This window comes from Microtus ochrogaster (assembly GCF_000317375.1).
Source record: "Microtus ochrogaster isolate Prairie Vole_2 chromosome 14 unlocalized genomic scaffold, MicOch1.0 chr14_random_1, whole genome shotgun sequence".
In the NCBI taxonomy this organism is placed as follows: domain Eukaryota; kingdom Metazoa; phylum Chordata; class Mammalia; order Rodentia; family Cricetidae; genus Microtus; species Microtus ochrogaster.
The window spans coordinates 34,029,616-34,045,969 of record NW_004949096.1 but is presented as its reverse complement, the minus strand read 5'-3'; the positions used below and the strand labels follow the sequence as shown (position 1 = coordinate 34,045,969).

General features: G+C 42.0%; 1 protein-coding gene across 1 annotated transcript in view; it reads left to right on the top strand.

Annotated features, from left to right (window-relative positions):
• The window catches only part of Cep152 (centrosomal protein 152), a 59,664-nt gene that overhangs the window by 35,365 nt on the left and 7,945 nt on the right, over window positions 1–16,354 (top strand). Inside the window, exons 18-23 of the mRNA XM_026787640.1 lie at window positions 970–1,113; window positions 3,302–3,583; window positions 5,478–5,609; window positions 7,204–7,854; window positions 10,913–11,054; window positions 15,135–15,299. Coding sequence (XP_026643441.1) covers window positions 970–1,113; window positions 3,302–3,583; window positions 5,478–5,609; window positions 7,204–7,854; window positions 10,913–11,054; window positions 15,135–15,299 — 1,516 coding nt within the window. The remainder of the gene's footprint in view (window positions 1–969; window positions 1,114–3,301; window positions 3,584–5,477; window positions 5,610–7,203; window positions 7,855–10,912; window positions 11,055–15,134; window positions 15,300–16,354) is intronic.

Genomic DNA, 16,354 nt, shown 5'->3' with positions numbered 1-16,354 from the left:
GCATCTGTGAACATTGCACAGTGTGCTGTCAGCATCTGTGAACCTGCACAGTGTGCTATTCGCTGCTTTCCCAGTGCACCTGTTGCACTCAGAGTAGACATTTGCCATTTTATTGTCCTGGGAAAGACAGGAGTTTGAGTGTCATCTCATAACAAGGAAAGTGAGGCTCTGGATAAGGTTGTGTATCTCCACTGGCCTCTTGGGAGCTGGAGAAAGAGCAGTGGGTTCTTTATCTGACCTGTCTTGCTGCTACTGCCCTTGCTGCGTGTCCAGGAGTACCCCCATTTTAAGCAGTGGTCAGCTCTGTCCTCTGGAGATGGAGATCTGACTCTGGTTTGCTTGGACCAGCCTGTGGACCACAGTTTGAAAGCTACCTGCTTCAAGGCTAGAAACTAGGTATAGATACTAAATATTCTGCCCAGATATTTTTGAATATGATATCTTAAAGCAAGGTATTGCCATCACTTATGTGGGGAAGGCAGTCGTGAGCAGATGGGGTGTTCAGTTTGTGTAGTATCTTGATCTTGGCCATGTTCAGTAGAGCCGCATGACGGAAAACATGCCATGAGTGTTATGTCATTCAGTGGAAAAAAAATTTTTAAAGGGAGTCAGTGTTGGCTACAGAAGAGTTACAAAGGATGTAAAGTTATTTAGAAATTGAGAACTTAGCTTTTAGTGATTTTATAAAAATTAAAATAGGGAGAGAATCATTGATATGAGTATGATATAAGTAGGGAGCTTGATCTGGAGACAGAATTTATAGAACGTGCAGGACCAAGATCCATGCCACATGCACTGTTCTGTTTTCCACAAAGACAGAGTGTCATACTGTTGCCCAGGTTGGCTTTGAACCTGCGGTGAAGCCAGGAATGACTCTGACCTCCTGATCCTGCCTCCGCCATGCCCACACTGAAGCATTTTTAATGTGGCGACAGAGATGCCTAGATACTAACTTGAATTTCTTTACAGAGACAGCTTTTAGAAGACAGAGAAGAATATGTAAGCAAACTGAAGTTAGAACTTGAAGAGAAGTACCAAGAAACTCTTAAGACGGAAAAACAGAACTGGCTGAAAGAGCAAGAAGCCGGCGTTAAAGAGCAGGTTGAGAAAGAGGTGACGTCACTGGGACAACTGAAGAAAGGGGCTGGGTCAAAGTTTCTTCTGGTTACCCTGCTTATTAATTTATTTATTTTTCCCAGCCTTGGCTGGCCTGGAACTTGCCATGTAGAACAGCCTGGACTTGCGCTCAGAGCCATCTCTCTGCCTGCCTTTGCCTCTTGAGTGCTGGGATTAGAGGAATGAGACATCACACCTGACTTCTGGTCACTATATGTATAATAACTGTAGGTCATTCTTCCTGAACACGTGACTTGTAATTAATTAGCAAGCATGTAGATGCTATCTGTTCTGTCTCAGAATCTGGCTGCTAGAACACATCATACCACTTTGATTTTTCAAAATTATTCCATGACCTTTATCCAAATTCAGGATATATATATATTTTGGATATTTCTTTGATTCCTAGAAATGAAACTGTGGTCTAATTTCCTATTTGAGATGGCTCTAATAAGTCTCCGTCAGTGTCTCTAACTATGTAGTTATAGACATAAATGATTCATGCATTGGATCAGAAGAAAAGTGATGGGTAGGCTCAGCAGCCAGAACTTAATTTATTTAATTACAAAATGTAGTGTGTTACTTAGGGCACTTTCAAGTAAGTATAAGAACATCCTTATGGCTTCTCTGCTCCCCCATCCCCCATCCCATTAGTCCTTGATTTTCTAGACAGTTTTACTTGTCCTTTCATGTTGCTATATATCCTTGGTTTTATGTATTTTTGTGAAATCTGTAGCCCCTCAATGAGAGATGAAGTGTTTATCTGAGACTGACTTACTTTGCTGGGTGTCATCATCTTCAGCTGTCTCTGCTTTCTTACCATCCTGTAACTTGGTGATTCTTTATGACTGAAAGACGTTCGATTGTGTGTAACTTGCATTCTCTGTTAGTTGTCCTGTCGCTGACATCTAGGTTGGTTCTATACTTAGCTGTCATATGCAGCAAGGCAGTAAACATTGCTATGTGAGTGTTTTTGCCATATGCTGACTTTTGGGTAAACACCCCGTAGTAGTGTGGTTTCGCCTTCTTGTGGCTTTATTTTTAGTTCTGGAGGGGCCTGCGTCCTGGCTTCCTCAGGGGCTGGACTGGGTTAGCCTTCCTGCCAGCAGTGTGCAGGCTCCCTCATGCCTGCGTGTTTGCAGCATGGTCTGCTTGTCTTCTTCCCTGTCTCTTCTGACTTCTTTTTGAGACCAGGCCTCACTCTGTAGCCTGGTACTTGCTATGTAGACCAGGCTAGCCTTGGACTCAGAGCGATCCATCAGTCTCTGCCTTCTAAGGACTGGGATGGGATTAAAGGCGTGCACCACCATGTCTGGCTGGTTTCCTAGAAATTTAAGGACCAGAGTATGATCTTAAACACTAAGAAATAAAAAATCAGGCAGAATTCTAGCTTCTTTAAGATTCTGTCATAGATCTGACATAGAGCTTGCTATTCTGGTAGTGTAATAGCCAGAAATACTTTTAGAACTCCAGATAGTCAGCAGATGGGACAGGCAAAAGAGGAAAGACCATTTTGCTACTTTATAGCTTTGCATAAGACTGATTAGACCCACCCATGGCGTTGCTGGGCATGGAGAACTCATGGAGAGGTTCTGTCCGTCGGCTCCCTCTAACTTAGTTTATACTGAGTAAGGTTTCAGGGGATTCAAGTCAGTGAGACTGTCACTTGGACCATTCAACTTAAACTTGTTCATTAGATTTCCTCAGTGCTTGCTTTGATGTGAAACTCTGCAGTTAGCAGCAAACAAGTCTGAGTTGTTGTGGCATCCCTACAGCGGCGGAATCAGAACTTCTTGCCAACTCACCCTGAGGTGGTCTGCCCTTAATACTTATTGTTAAGTCTTCATGTGAATTCTGTTTTTAGTGAAAGCCAAAGAGGAATGTATTTTTGTTGAGTGACCTTCTAACCCTCATATAATAATTATAAGAGTATTTATCAGGTGTGTCCGGTGGCTCCTGCAGGACCCATGTGCCCAATATGCAGAACTTTAAACTTACCTAAAACATGAGATTATTTGTGTGATTATAGACATGAGCTTTATAGATGGCAGCGCTGTATCACAGTGTCAGAAGGCCACCGCCCCTCCAAGGTTTTATACACCTGTAGTTGTCTTTCTTGAGTAACCTTTAATTCTAGTTTTTACTTTATTGAGTACTTTTCTTCTCATGTTCCTCCTAAAAACAGAACATACAAAAGCTTGTTCAACAGCTGGAAAAGGAGTGGCAGGCCAAACTGAATCAGAATATAAAGGCTTTGAGAAAGACAACTTCAGACTGTGGCAGTCAGACCGACCAGGGCGGCCCTCCTGATGCCCTTCCTATGGCGGAAGCAGCAGTCCTGACAGAGGAGCAGGCTCGCAAGGCCCAGCGGGAGTTAGAGCAGGAGAAGGAGATGGCTGTCAAGGAAGCTTTGAGGAAGCTGGAAGTTGAGTTGGAGCTCAAGCACTGTGAGAGCATTACACAACAGGTGAACGGCGCTCAGGGCGGTGAAGTGTGGGGCTTGTGGTCAATGAAAATCCAGGAGATGCTGCCCGCCTTCGACCTGGACTGTGACTTTATACATTTTAAATGTTTTAGTATTCCTAGAATGGAATAGATACTGCAGCGTCTCTCATGCTTCCTTCATTTCTAAAACTCTTTCTCTGTTCTTTGAGTTTTCAAGGTGCTTCCTGAAATCTAAGTGTTAGGATGCCGGAGGGGTGTGTGTGTGTGTGTGTGTGTGTGTGTTGTGTGGTGCTTGTTTTAACATTCAAATGAAAAGTTAAGAATCTTCCACATCGAGTTTTATAGAAAATATTCCACTAAAGTATTTTTGTTAGTAATTTTAGTTAAGATCTTAACAGCATTGGTATTAAAAGTCTATGTTGAACTGAGTTGAGTTGGCAGGTGTGCCCCATAGCGGAGCTTTGTAATTCCCATCAATGGCCAAAAAGTGGTGCCATTGCCTTTCGCTTGAAGCATTCACAGCCTGGCTTTACACGTGGGTGAAAACATTTCAAAGCGAGACTGTGCGGAGGAAAGTGTTGCTCATGTTATCAGAGTAGAGATGACCTAATCTCTGTATCTAGGTGAGCTTGTGCAGTGTTCTCCTGGAGAGCTGCCCTGTTTGTGTGTGGGAGATCAGAGTGCAAAAGGCAGGAAATGTCTTAAAAACCTATTATATATTTTATTTTAATAAGAAGCCACCTGGCCTGGTGATGTAGACTGGTGACAGCATGCATTCCCAGCACTAGAAAGCCCTCATTTCAGTCCCAGTACTAAAAGAGGAAAAACCAAAAACAGTAACTGAAGTAAGGTATTTAAATATCCTTAGCTTTTGATAAATACTTGGCATTGTGTATATATATGCATTATTCTGCGTGTTATTTTAGGATATCTTATAATTAGGAACATAGGCAAATGAACATGTGACATATCAATGACACCTTCCATCAGCTACTGGTATTGCATTTGAAGAGGCAGGAGGATTACCAAAATTTCCAGGCCAGCGTGGTCTACATAGTGAGTGCCAGACCATCCTGGTCTACAAAGGGAGTCCCAGGCCCCCAATCTTCTGAAGTCTTTACTACGGTTAAAAGAACGTTTCTTAGAGAAGTGTTTAAGAGTGCTTCTCAGTATATATGAGATTTTAGATCAGATGAAGAAAGGAAGGAAAGCTAGCACGGTATGGATTAAATGTCTCCAGAAGACAAAAGTTTCTGTGGGAACTCTTATCTTCTTGCTCTAGGTTAACCAGCTGGAGTTTCTGTGCATGTGCAGTTAGTACTGTCACGGGAAGCTGTTTGTGTCAGCGCTGCATTGCCATGTGTATATCTGTGTTTGGAAGGAGAAAGAAGTGCAATAAGCTCTGTCCATGTAATTGCTGACGGGTTATCACCCCTCACCCGTAAAGCACATCACGCCTTGAGTTCTTGTCTGCACCTGAAGGGTCATGTGCATTCTTATGTCCAAATTCATTCTTGACAGCAGCAATCTGTGCTTGCATGAGGCGTGTCTGTGTATGTACTCATAGGGTGTGTTGGTCGAGCAGGAGCGAGGAGGTGGTGAGTATAATGATTGACAGGTGGCACTAGGTGACCCTTTGGCGTACTTTAGTTTTTCTACCAGGATAAATAGAACTTTGTTGGAAATGATTGATAGTATTTTGTATGACGCTTCTGATGGCTGCATTACTCATCAGATACAGATTCCCACTTCCCCTTTGCAGGGGACAGGATATGAATTTAGAAAGAAGGATTGCTGTTTCCTGTTTGGTATGAATTCAGTGTGGTTGTCATGCAGGGAGACATAACGTAAAACATGTGTGAGGTCATAGTTTCTGAAACTTTACCCTTGCTATGCCTCTCTGTCATCTCCTGCAGGTGGAGACAGCTGTGCAGAATGCCCGCAGTCGCTGGCTACAGGAGCTGCCCAAGCTTGCAGAGTACAAGGCGCTGCTGAGAGCCCAGCAGCAGGAGTGGGTGGAGCAGCAGGAACTGGTCATGGCCCAGAGGGTGAGTGCTGTGCGATTCTGTCCATAGCCTCCCACCTCCACTCTGGAATGTACGTCTGCTCTTGGCGTTCAGCCTAAGCAGGTGGAATCTGCTCTTGTCTCACTGGAGGTGAAGGCTGTGATCTCAGCACCTTGAGTCTCTCATCATCCGAGAGATGGCTGCACTTAGAAATTAACCCCGTTTTATTATTTATTAATTATTTATTATGGACTGTTTGGTTGTGATTGAGAACAGGTCTCTGCTCCCTGTTATTATTTCATGTGTGTGAAGATTTCCTGAACTATCTGTAGTCTTGGAACCTGTTCACTTTGAAAATACCCAGCTCTCTAGAAAGTTCATGCTTTTCCAAAGAAAAATTCAGGTGTGCGCACCCCCCCCCCCATTTAATTTAATCAAAAAGCAAGCGGAAAATAACTTTAAAGTTTGGCACAGTAATTCTAAAATTTATTTTGAAAAATAAAGGGCTAGCCTTTTTTTCACTGTTCTGAAAAAGGTGTTGTAGTCCACACTACAGATTGTGTTTGAAGGCAAAAACTGCCTTGCATCACAGCAACACACTATACAAGACAGACTTGAGGGATAGGCCCAAATTTGAGTAAATGTTTAGCAGATTGTTTCACTGCCAGAGAACGAAAAATGGATTGGTTGCTCCATGGTGCATAGTCTTGTGGCAACCCAGTAAAACTTGGGGAAAGTAGTTTTACCCAGCTATGTGTCACAATAAAATTTTGGTTGATAGCATTAAACGTTTGAAAGATGACACTGTGCTGGGACTTGCCTGTAACCCAGCCCCTTGAGGTCTGATGCTCAAGGTCATCTTTTGCTACAGAGAATTTGAGGCTAGCCTGGGATACATGAGACTTTGTCTCAAATAAACAAATAGTAACCTTTCAATATTTTCTTACTATAATAGTAAGTATACGAATATTTCTTATTTTTGTGTGTCTGAAATAACTCAAAGTAAGTATCTTAGAGGGAGAGAGACAGAGGAAACGGTATGATGAGACTCGGCAGTCAGAAAATCATACAGTTGGATAAAACATAGACAGCTGAGAGCCACAAGGTCTCCAAGAATACAGAGGCGTTTACAACCCTGGCACTCGGGAGGCTGAGGCGGGAGGATTCCACTGCCTCGGTGGGCAAAGTGCTTGCTATGCAAGCATGAGGTTCTGGATTTGGACCCTCAGAGCCCACAGAAAGCCATTCGTGTGCACCTGGGTCTGGCTGAAGATGGCAGGAGCAAGGGGGATTGCTGCCCAGCCATTCTGGTGGAACAACAAGCTTCAGCGGTAGTGAGAAACTCTGAGACGTGAGCCGGAGCATGAGGAGAGGGAGTCCTGGTGTCGGCCTCTGGCACATCGCAGGTGAGGGCAGGCCCACACTAAATAAGAAAAGAATAGCCTTAAGTCTAGTATAAGCAGATTTTACAGAATGTATGTCACATCTAGGTTTGTTTTTCCCTTTATTTTTTATTTTAAATTGCTTGTTTAGTTGGGAGGTTAGCCCAGACCTTAGGATTTGTTGTTACTAAAGACTGCAGGAGACGTTCGGATGTGCGCTGCTGACCCTCTCGTCTTGCTGCTGTGCCCTTTAGCTGTCACTTGCACTCTCTGAAGCTAAAGAGAAATGGAAACGTGAGCTTGAAAATGTGAAGCCAAATGTAATAGCTGTCAAGGAACTGGAAGAGAAAATTCACTCTCTCCAGAAGGAACTGGAGTTAAAGGATGAGGAAGTCCCTGTGGTTGTCAGGGCTGAGCTGGCGAAGGCGCGAACTGAATGGAACAGAGAAAAACAGGAAGAAATTCATAGGATTCAAGAACAAAATGAGGAAGATTATCGGCAGTTTTTAGATGAACATCGAAATAAAATTAACGAGGTGCTTACAGCAGCTAAAGAGGACTTTGTGAAGCAGAAAACTGAACTACTTCTTCGGAAGGAGACAGAATTCCAGGCATCTCTGGACCAGAGTCACAGGGAGTGGACAGTGCAGGAGGCTGAGCGGACGCAACTGGAAATCCATCAGTATGGGGAAGACATCCTCACTGTGCTTGAGTTTCTCCTAAGGGACACCCGGAAGGAGGACGCTGGTGATTCACAGGACAGGCAGCTTTTGGAAGTCATGTCAGTTTGTTCTTCAAAATGGATATCTGTGCAGTATTTTGAGAAAGTAAAAGCCTGCATACAGAAAGCACTTCATGATACGCTGCCCTTGCATACAGACAATGCCGCCTCCGAGTGGGAAAAGGTATGTTCTTAGAGTCGAGAAAGCTGTTGAGTGCCAGGGGTGGTGCAGAAGGTGAGTCTGGTGGGCTTCTTTCGTCCTCATCTTACTATTAATAGGTTAAGATGTTTGTCTTCCCCAGTGAAACTAGCTTTATTGCAGCATATCTAATGGATTACATTTGTTGCTAGTTTTTTATTTTTTATTTTATATCTTTTTTTAAAATTGCTTTATAGCTCTACTACTATGAGGCAGGGCATTTAGCCTCTAGATATCTATTACTTATATATATGTGTGTGTTATTCTTTATAAAAGCATAACATTTGAGAAATTAAATAATCGTGTTCCTAACCACTTCAAGAAGTACATGTCTTATTAAGACAGGGGGTTGTTTGCTTCTTGTTTTGTTTTTTTCTGAAGAGGTTAGAACTCAATTTCTTGTCCTCAATGAATTTGTGTTGTTGGAGGAGGCTGCTTGTTCATCCTGGCCACCCAGAACTGAAATAATCACACAGAAGCTATATTGTTTAAATCACTGTTTGGCCCATTAGCTCTAGCTTCTTATTGGCTAACTCTTACATCTTAATTTAACCCATCTCCATTAATCTGTGCATCACCACAAGGTCATGGCCTACCAGCAAAGTTTCAGCGCGTCTGTCTCTGGTGGAGATTCCATGGCTTCTTTCTGGCTCTGCCTCCTTTCTCCCAGCATTCAGTTTAGTTTCCCCCACCTAGCTCTGTTCCCCTATAGCTCTGTTATAGGCCCAAAGCAGTTCCTTTATTAACCAGTGGCATTTACAGCATACAGAGGGGAATCCCATCCACATCAGTGTCTTATTATACAAAAAGTGACAATGAGGTCCCAAAATTGTTAAAAAGAAACAAACGAACAAGAGTTTTGATGCATTTGCCAAAATTCCTGGAGTACAGTTTCATAGATGCTCCATACCAGTGCATGCAGAATGAATTTTCTGTGTCCTTTTAGTCATGCAAGTACTGTCTGAGGCCAGATGAAACCAGCCTGACCAATTTAGGATTGAAGGGCAAGGCACTGATGAAAATTTCAGAGTCATGTTCAAATGTGTGGCCAGCCCGTTTCAGTGTTGAGGACCAGGTGGGACAGTGTCTGAATGGACTGTAAGGCAAGCTTTTGCCATCAGAGTTCGGGTCTGTGAAGATATCACTGTTCAAGACTATTCTAGGCCATTTTCCATCATTTGGTGTTAATGCCTACTGGAAATGCATATAAGCCAGGGTGGGAGTTCAGTGTAGGAGACAAGCTAGCGAGTCACTTTGGGCAAATCTGTGTCATTGGCCATCCAGAAAAAGAGAACCCAGCTCCCTGGTCCAGTTCTTGACCCTGGCATCTGCTGGCCTGTTTGCGTCCTACATATGAAATAGGACAGAACTTTAGAACAAGAGGAGCCGAAATGGTCAGTCCACCTCGTCCCAGTTCATCCCAGTTCATATGTTTATCTTTGATTTTACAATGATGCTACTATTATGTAGTTGCCATCAATAAAAATGACTGGCAAGATTACTTCCCATGAGCATTGCTTAATACTTCATTGAGAATCTTGGGGAGAAACAATTAAAATAAGAAAAATAGCAGGTTTTAGGAATAGAGGTGATGAAGAAATCATGTTGCTGCTTTCAAATTTTTTTGTCTAGGAAAGAGTCCTTACAAGTGAAAAAAATGGCACTCCCTTTTTCCTGCGTGTGTTATTGTAGATGGTTATTACATCCAAGGTCTAGTTGCTGATAAATGTGATTTTTCCTATAGTGAAAATGTGGGATTTTCAAGGTATTTCATTTTATGTCAGTGCAAAAATCAGTCTGGAGGTCTTTCAGGGCCTGCAATTGCACAAGCAGTGTAAGCTCATCCGTGTGACTTATCTGGCTCATGGCTGTGGACATGAGACAATGCGGCTAAGAGCTGAGACTTTCACAGCTGTCCGTGGGTGGGTCGAGCTACATTCTTGAGGAAGATGGCTTGACACGCCTAATCTCTAGTTTGTCATAGAAGCAGGACTTGACCTGCTGCCCTGTAGCCACCACAGCTCAGGACACTGGGGGTCAATTAATGATTCCTGTACACATTCCATAAATATGAAAGTGTGCTGTACACATTCCATAAATATGAAAGGCTGATTTATAGTTTATTAAAGCTGTAGGGCTTAGAATTGCTCATGGAAATTGAGATAAACCAAAGCTTGCTAAGACAGGAAGGATGCAGGAAGTGAGAAAGACAATTTTTTAAGAATATGTACTATTGAAGGATATTACTAAAATAGTTCCTAATAGATAGAAGAAAATGGAAATATTGGGAGAATTCCAAGCAAATTTAGGCAGTGTGTTCTGTCACCTTCCAGAGACAAGTTAAAGCTAGATAGCGTTAGTAGGTGTTCAAAATCTGAACATTCTGCTTTAAAAGCAGTGAATTTGGTAAGTAGAATGCCTGAGAGTGACAGACACTAAGAGCCTTCATCATGCAGAAAAGGCCTGGTGCAATAGGTTCACTTCTGTAAGCATTGTCTGTCTTTAATTTGGCATTCAAGTGTCTTTCTCACTTACTAACAGAATATGTTAAAGTACTTATTTTTGAATATGTTAGGAGGTAAACTGTCTGATTCAGAGTTGCTAGTGGATTTGAGTCTGGTTGCGGTGAAAGTGTGCTAGATTTTCAGGGATAATTCTGGTATTGTTCATTCTCTCCTGTCCCGTGGTGTTGCATTTGGATGTTATTCCTGTACCATCCTAAGAGAGACACTGCTGATGGAGAGAGCTAGACTGTTGATAGGCAGTGTTTTCTTTTTGTTTTGTTTTTCGAGGCAGTGTTTCTCTGTGTGTAGCCCTGGCTGTCCAGGAACTCGCTCTGTAGACCTGACTGGCCTCAAATTTGGAGGTTCACTTGCCTCTGCCTCCCAAGTGCTGGAATTAAAGGTGTGCACTACTACTGCCTGACTTCTTTTTGTATTTTTAATATTAGAATTACATTTCTTTATTCTTTAAAGTTAGGATTTTAAACAAATATTTGTAGATATTTCCCCCAGGTATTAAGTAAGACGATATTTTATTTCAGAGGAATATGGTTAAGACCTCCGTAGATCCTGTCAGCTGGAACACTGGCCAAGGAGACCCTGGAGTCCCAACACCCCTTCCTGTCTCCACCTCTGGACGGTGTGCTCAGTCCTTGGCTTTGCCAGAAGCAGAAGCGGAAACTGGTACTGATTTTGTTTGCTGTCGAGATTGCATTTTGTATTCAGGGGCAGGGTTCTCTTAGACCCTCTTCCATCCTGCTGGGCTTTCTTCCATTCCCAAATGATGCTACAGAGTGAAGCGTGAGAGGTGGGTAGACCAGTCAGACATTTAGACCTGACTGTTGAGAAATCGAGGGTTTCACAGAAGGGAATTGCCAAATATGGACAGTGGAGACTACATTCAAATCACTGAAACTTATTTCAGTTGTTTCTCTCTTTATTTACTTAAAATACAATTGCATCATTTAGCCTCCCCCTCATATCCTTTCAGTCCCTCCCATCCATCCTCCCAAACTCATGATCTCTTTTTATTTCATTATTATCGATGTGTGTATGTGTCGTCTTCTGCAAAAAATGTTTTTCAAGGAGAGGTGAGAGCTTTGTTTATCTGTGGGTGTAAGGATGGCTATTAGAATGTATTACTTATGATAGTGGTTTAGGGAGTGGCAGTGGTAGACTCTGTCTCCTGAGAGTGGGGTTCCAGACGGTTGTGAGCTGCTGTGTGGGTGCTGGGAATCAAACCCAGGTCTTTCGGAAGAGCAGCCAGTGCGCTGAACTGCTGAGCCATCTCTCCAGCCGTAAGTAACTTACTTCTTATGCTATGCTGCAGCCCTTCGTATTCAGAATTTACCTGGGAATATGAATCTGTTGATTATTCCTGAGATTTCTGAACTAGGAATTGGCAAATCATGAGTTCAACCTTTGTAGTCTGTTCCTGTCCTATACCCTCTGCTGCTGCATAATCGCCCTTTGTTGTAACCTGCAGAGGACTGATAGCTGCCATGAGTCACACATTCTCATGCACCTAACACAGTAGGCAGTATTGCAGTGGTCCTTAGGTGGCAGTTCTTGTCTTTGCTCTCATCAGAGCCTTTCCCCTCGCCTCTCTGTTCTAGTTGGCTGGGAGTACCTTACTGAGTTAGTGGATGGCAGTAGGACCATAATTTGTATTTTGTTTCATGTATCACATTTGTAATAGCTTGAGATTTACGTTGTAATCTGTTAAATGGTAGAGACAATATTTAGACGTGACTTGGCTTCTTATGAAAGAAACTGGCTTGGGCTAAAGGCCAACAGCACTGTGCAAAGATTCATTTTTCTTCCCTTGTCTTTTTTCCTGTAAGTGTATCCATAAGCTCATTAGGAAAGACTTTATTCTGTTAAATCCTAGTATCTGTCTTAGGGTTTTTATTGCTGTGAAAAGATACCATGGCAACTTTTAAAAAGTAAAACTCTTAATTGTGGTGGTTCACTTGCCATTTCAGAGGTTCAGTCCATTCTCACCCTGATAGGAGCGTGGCAGCCTGCAGGCAGAGGGATAGTTGAGAGTCCTACATCTTAAGTCCTGTTGACTTAGAGGCAACAGGAAGTTGACTGACTGACACATGGTAGTATCCTGAGCATAGGATACCTCAAAGCTCTCCCCCACAGTGACACATTTCCTCCAACAAGGCCATATCTGCTCCACCAAAGCTATACCTCTTATTAATGCCACTCCCGATGAGATTATGAGAGCCAGTTACATTAAAACTACCACAGTACCACTTCCAGAACTTACCATGGGGGGATGTTAGATTTGCTTATAGTTTCCTAATCTTGTTATTTTAAGTAATTTAACCACTGATGATGAAATATTTGCTATATGTCAAGAATATGAATAGTAGTGGTAAGTTATGAAAGCTTATAGCCAGGAACCCACCATTTGGCTTAAGAAATAGTGGGTCTGCAGGACTAACACAGTCCCCCACAGCGTCTCCCAGCCTGTGGCAACAGAGTCTGATTTTCAAAAGCCGTTTTATTTTTTTATTTTGACATATATAATATATATATTAAAACATGATAGAAATGGATTAATGCATTTTATATTTGTAATTTGATTTTCCTCCATTCAACATCATGCTTCTATGATTTGTCCGTGTGATGAAACCCTAGTTCACCTATTTTTATGCCTATATTATTATTATTATTATTACATTGTTGACAGAAGTGTCTCTTGAGAGTGGACATTTAGCCTGGTTTTCTGTCTTACCGTCAGTCTTCAGTGAGAAGTCTGGACTCAGCCTGCCGCACCAGTGCATACTCCTACAACTCGGTGGTGTTTATGAACAAAGTTGGCACCTCTGAAAAGAAACAGGGAAATCAGGAGGGTGCTGCAAATAATGTCTCTGGGCCACTGACTCAGTGCCTCAGATACTCATCACCTACCCTGTGCCTACTTTCTCTCTACTTTAGCGTATCATTTACAGTCATAGTTACCTATCTTTGGTGACACTTTTGTATATTACTTTAATTTTATAAATTCTATGTATTACTGGTAGTAATACTGTTATTTGTTGTACTCTTACTATATGACAGGTACTTAACTATATGCCAAAGGATTTTGTTTATGGCTCCCAGAACTTTTAAATAAATTTAAATTTGTTGATAATTTCTAGCTTACAAAAAGTAGTTACAAGAATAAAATATTACAAGAATAAAATAGTTTCATGAAACACTCAAGTAGCTAGCAATACCTGTTGATGACATTTTTTCTGTTTTGTGGTAATGTGTATATATATGTAAATATCACTCATTCTAGAACTATCTGAGGGTATGCAACATACATTGTGATATTTTATGCATAAATTCCTCAGTCTGTGTTCTCTAGGAATAGGGTTTTTTTTTCCCCCTTGCATAATCTTAGTATAGAAAATTTAACATTACAGTGTCAACCTGCTGTTTCATTCTGATCTTGCCAGGGTACCCAAAGGCTGACTACTGTGGTGTGTGCTCATTCTCCTTCTGTCTTATACCCATACACCTTTGCATCCTTTGGTGTAAATCATCCCATGGCGTCTTTGTCTTCTTTCATTTTGAAATGCTGAGGACTAATATTCTTTCTTTTCTTCCCCCTCACTCTTTTTGTTTGTGTTTTGGTTTTTATTTAGTTAATTTTACATCCTGGCTACATTTCCCCCTTCTTCTCCCATTTCCTATCCCCACCTTGCCACCTCCCATCTACTCCTCCTCTGTTTCTGTTCAGAAAGGGGGAGACCTCCCTTTTCAATACAGAACTTACGCATTTGAGGTTTATCTTCTGTTCTCATGACTCTGTTTGGATTGTGTCTTCTTGGCTGGAAGCTGCAGTAGTGGTATCTTTTCACATTTGGAGCACATAGTATTCGCTTTTCTTTTATTGTTGAGGTTAATTTTGATCACCTGGCCAAAATTGTGTCCAGTTTATTCATTATAAAATTACTGTACTCCCTCCATCTGCGGCCAATAAGCAGTCTGCAACGAGGCGCTTTGAGGACCGAGCGAACAGCCTTCCCATTAAAGCCTTCTCTTAAGCATGGCAGGCACTGGTGATTCTTGCCTGATTGTCTTTATTGGCCTCATTGAAAAATGATAAGTTTTCCAACCCCGAACAGTTCTCTACATTTATCAGTTGGCATTTAGCATGTTTTTATAACTAAAAAAAAACTTTACTTGCTGGTTCATCCGTTCAACTATTTACCTGTCTCTCCATCCGAGTCAGTAGTGTATGACTCACATGTTCTTTTTCAGTGCTTTATAGTTAATTTGTGGATTTAATCAGCTCTCACACTGCTCAGCAGCATCAAGGGAGATTATCACCTGTGTCCTTGTTCTGTGCTCATAATTTTTAGTTCTTTCCTTACTGTCTGGCTTCTCAAGGTATTTCTGTTTCATTTTGTATATACATCTACTTTTAAAGGAAGCCATTTCTTAAAAATTCTTTTAAGAAGTTTTCTTTAATGGGGAATGGTAATCAATATTAAGATCTGGGCATTGGTTTTGTAGCAGTTATAAACTGGATGACATTATCAAGTTTTATGTATCAAAACATTAAGTCAGAGGCTGAGTAACCATGCCAGCGAGTATTGGGACCGAAGTTAGACCTGGCCTCTCTCTTGAACACCCTGCTCTTTCAATTACGCTCTGGCCTTTGGTCATGAGTTCTGCCATCTGGGTTTCTTTTTTCTTACTCTCCTGTAACCCAAACAGTTTTATGAAAAGGTTTTGTATCATTTAATTTTTTTCCAGATAAAAAGAGCTTTGAAATTAAAGCTTTCTGCTGTGAACACTGCTTCCAGGAGCTTGAAAAGGGAAAGCAGGAGTGTCAGGAGCTGAGACGGAAACTGGAGAAGAGCCGCAGGCTCCTTCAGCACTTAGAAAGGACACACAGAGCTGCAGTGGAGAAGCTTGGAGGTTAGCGCTGCAGGCTCGCTGCTACTATAGGAGGCTGGCGGGGCCTGGCCAACATGGTCAAGTGGCACGTTGTTGTTAACGTGGGCACCAGTGGCACCGTTATATCCAAACTGATATAATCCAGTCTGGATCTATATTTACTAATTAATATTAGTAAATATCTTACTTGATTATGTGACATCGAAGGCCTAACTGTGTGTCAGGCAGTGCTCTGTGACTGGAAAGGGAAGTGTTTGTCAAGACGAGCTTCGCTCTGGGAAGTGGGACTAGCAGAAGTAAAGCCTGTGGGTCTGGGTAGCTTCCATCCAGTCCGCTCGGGCATGCTGTCAGGGTTATCCGCTACCATTTGCCATTGCCCCTCTGAAGAAGGGAGCTGTTGGCCTAGCATGGCTCCTCCATTCTCCTCTTCACTCACCTCTTCCCTGTGTTCTTGACTGTACATTTGAAATGTTTCCAGTTGTTTTCTTGGCTGTTGAGCCTTACCTATGGTGTTATCACTGTGTCATGTGTACATGACTCTGCTGTTTAGTTTTAGGTCTAACTTTCATGCTTTTGGATTAACTCACAAAATATCGTATCTGATTTTCCCCATTAGATACTAGGCATAGCTGTGTGTCCTGTATTTCCGCATGGGTTTCTCATTCTCTCTGTTGCTGTTCTGTATTCTATCATCCAAACTGTTTCCTGAGGATACAGGATGTGCCTTGTCTTCTCTGCAGAGTCATAGTATCCACAATATACTACTTAGTAAAGGTTTGAATGAATAATAATAATTTAAGAAAAAGCTAAATGTCAGGGTCCCAGACAATTGTGTAAGGGGTGGGAGGAGTCAAGCAAGCACTTTTATTTTTTGCATTCACTTCATGTGTAGTCTTGCCTGGATGCTGACACTGACTCTCGAGCCTTTCTGCTCCCTTTCCTATCTGCTCGTCTGTCCTTCGTAAAGGCAGCTAAAAATGGACTGGACTGTAACACTTTCTTGTTAAGCCCTCTGCAGTGGTTGTAATTTATATATAGTAATATTTGACCTGGATTGTAACACTTTCTTGCTAAGG